This window comes from Austrofundulus limnaeus, unplaced genomic scaffold (assembly GCF_001266775.1).
Source record: "Austrofundulus limnaeus strain Quisiro unplaced genomic scaffold, Austrofundulus_limnaeus-1.0 Scaffold667, whole genome shotgun sequence".
Taxonomy (NCBI): Eukaryota; Metazoa; Chordata; class Actinopteri; order Cyprinodontiformes; family Rivulidae; genus Austrofundulus; species Austrofundulus limnaeus.
Genome location: NW_013953069.1, coordinates 80,847 through 84,020, shown reverse-complemented (window position 1 = coordinate 84,020; position 3,174 = coordinate 80,847). Strand labels below are relative to the sequence as shown.

Here is a 3,174-nt window from a genome sequence, read left to right as displayed (position 1 = left end):
CTACATCTGTGTAGCTGCTGACAGTGAGGCTTAGATCTTCTGAACCTGTACATACAGGCTTGGTATCGTTCATAGTATGTGTCTCATTTTCTCTGAGTATGTTTTCTTCAAACCTCAGTTTACAACCAAACTGCTCCTCCCAGAACATGTTGATAAATTCCATTCCTGCTTTGGGAGATGGACGGACTTTCAGTAGGAACTCTTTTAACCCAGGTATTCTGACCCCTGGGAAGGAGAAGCCCAGAGTTCCCTCTAAAAGGTRGTGGAATTGTGGTAAGGTCAAAATACTAGCAGCCACCCAGGACTCACTAGCTATCCATTGGATCCCTGTAACATTTCGTTGAGTGAGCTGAAAAGATATGTTTAAAGAAATTGAAATAGGTACAGCAATAATCACATATAATTTCTACGCCACACATATTTTTACACCAGCATCTTAAACACTGTACTCATGCAGTATATCAGATGTGATGCCTACCTCTAAAAACAGATCCAGTAATTGCCCCTCATTGGAAAAGACCACAACTACCCGTGCAGTTGATTTCTGTATTACATCTGCCATTTGTTGTATTTCAGTTGAGGTGGGTGATGCTGGAATTGTGAGATGAAATGCAACGCAACCACCTTGTGATTTAAACTGATTAGAGAATGCTTGGATTCCATAGTGRCTGTAGTCATCCTAGAACCAAAGAAAGATGTGTAAATTATGTTGGTTCATAAACTGACCAGTCTTGGAGAAAAAAAATAAATAAATAAAACATATCTCACTGTGATTCCTAATGTTCCCACCCAGAGCCAGCCAAAGAAYGTGACCAGCTGAACCAGACCTTTAACTTGAAACAAATCACTGGGCACAGTCCTCAAGAATGATGGGTATGTTAGTTTGTCACTAAGACAGGTACAAGTGGCAAAATAACTCACCTAGGATTAAAAAAATACATTATTTTCATCAAAACAAAGCATTACACGTATGAATAAAGATTTATGTCATATTATATTATTGTATTTTATATTTGTCTTACCAATGAGATGTTGAAAGAGCCAAGAGTTTGTGCTACAGCTCTTGTTGGAGAAGATGATGCAAGACCAATGACAGCAGGAACAGGAGAACCAGACAGACACATGGAAGATTCAGACTGTGGTGTTTTTAACTCTTCTGTATTGTTGTGTAGCATAACATTTCTAACATTAGGAAATGTTGAGGCATTAGCCTCACCCCCTGTAATATTTAGTGGTAATCCAAAATTCATTTCACTTGTAATATTCATTATATTTCCAAGTTCTACTGTTTGACTGATCTCATTTGTCACACCCTTGGAGTAAGTGACTAAGGAGAAAAGTCCGTGCAGACTGTTGTAGATGTTGTCACAGCTATCCATCATTCTATAGCCTAATTTAATGTCTGGTAACAGATCAGATTTATTGTTAATTTCCTCCATAGTAAACGCCATAGTCATCATCCAACGAAATGCTCTTTGGTCAAACCTGCAGATAATTACAACAGCAATTAAGAGATTTTTCAGCTTTTACAACAAAGAATCAGGATAAGTTTCACATTAAATACGAATATATTTACACTCACCCGCTGCACGGTGTCATTAGGGGTTTGCTGTGGTAGACATGTTGTTGCTCAGAGCCTACATAGTGCAGAGGGAAAAACCCTCCGATGACAACATCTCCATCCATCTCCAGTGCCTGAGGCTGATGTTCTTCTAGTTTCACACATGTAGAATTACCACTACGTTCTTTTACCTCCAAATCTTCCACCCTCTGTTCTATTGCTTCTTTTTCCTCAAAAAATAAAATGTTTTTTTCTTCTACTGAAAGACCAAAAGTAATCAACATGTTTAAAAGAAGACTGAACAAAACACAAAAGTGCAAAAACAGATGAAACCCAAAAAGGGTTTTCTGTGTTGCCCATCCTGACCCCATGAAAATGTGCTAAAACTAAAACAGCCTCTCAAAGGCTAATGAGTTATATGGGTTTTAACATTATCACTGCTGATTTTTTTATCATGAGTCATCACATCAGCAACCTATCAAAATTAGCAGCACAAGAGACGTATGGATGTCTTCTCACTTGGCCTTTTAGAATTTACAGTTCATTGTAAGTTAGTTTCAAGTTCATTGTGAGTACACTGATTTGAATAATCATTTTCAAACTAAGGTTTTTGATCAAAATCAATTTAAGAAAATTAGTACTTTAGTTAAAACATTTCAATATGGGCTGCTTCAGTTTTCTGTTTTGTTTTTTGAAAACTCTGAATACAGTACTTTCTACTGATTTTAGTTTCCACTCTTGTGACAGCGAGCTGCAAAGCTCCTCTTGTGCTGCAGATATGTCAAGTTGTCAAGGATGGTCTGTAGTTTTGCAGGTACTATACTGACATTTAGAGAAATTTCACTAATTTATTCAAATTTTACATTTTTTTATTTTATTTTACATTTTTACAAAACCTCAGTTTTAAATTTATTTTACTTCTCAGAGCCTGTAGGACATTTAGAAAAAAAATAATAGCATAAAAAAACCCCTTTCAACCTACTCAGCCGCTAGAAAAAAGTTCCCCACTTATCTCCTTCTCCTGTCCTCCTACTTTGCTGCAGGCACTGTCATATCTGCAGCCTACCTGCAATCCCCCCTGTGAGTAAAACACATTTTTGAGGCTCATTATACAGGTAAACATCCAGAGAGGTTGACATGTAAGGTGCTGTAATGCTGGAGCATCATGTGACCTAAAGTCAGACTGAAAAATGTACTCTTAAAACTGAGTTTCTCAGTATTTACTCTAGTTGGATTTTTCTGGAATATGTTGTTGATAGAATATCGACAGACTACATTTGGAGAAAAAAAAAAGAAAAACATAAACCATCATTTATTTTATCAAAATTTAATTCATGATTTAGTTTTTGTTTTTCCTTCTAGAAGACACACAACAAACTTTATTCAATTTGAAAACAGGAAAAACTGCAAAAACAAAATAGAAGTTGCAGCTTCAGGTAGAGAAACACAATTATACTAAATTTGTTCAAACCTACATTCTGCAATATTTAATTTTTGTTCATTAAATATTTTTTTGAGTTTTTCTCAGGTTGAAACATTATAATGAAACACTTTGGAACAAATATACACAGTATCAGTCCAAAACTGGAGGCCAGGATGGCAAATATCTCCAC

General features: G+C 36.1%; 1 protein-coding gene across 1 annotated transcript in view; it reads right to left on the bottom strand.

Annotated features, from left to right (window-relative positions):
• The window catches only part of olfcu1 (olfactory receptor C family, u1), a 4,187-nt gene extending 2,501 nt beyond the window's left edge, over nt 1-1,686 (bottom strand). Inside the window, exons 1-6 of the mRNA XM_014027635.1 lie at nt 1,583-1,686; nt 1,313-1,485; nt 1,023-1,156; nt 769-921; nt 479-679; nt 5-349 (exon numbers count right to left, since the gene is read on the bottom strand). Coding sequence (XP_013883089.1) covers nt 5-349; nt 479-679; nt 769-921; nt 1,023-1,156; nt 1,313-1,485; nt 1,583-1,686 — 1,110 coding nt within the window. The remainder of the gene's footprint in view (nt 1-4; nt 350-478; nt 680-768; nt 922-1,022; nt 1,157-1,312; nt 1,486-1,582) is intronic.
• Between the last annotated feature and the right edge of the window lie 1,488 nt (nt 1,687-3,174).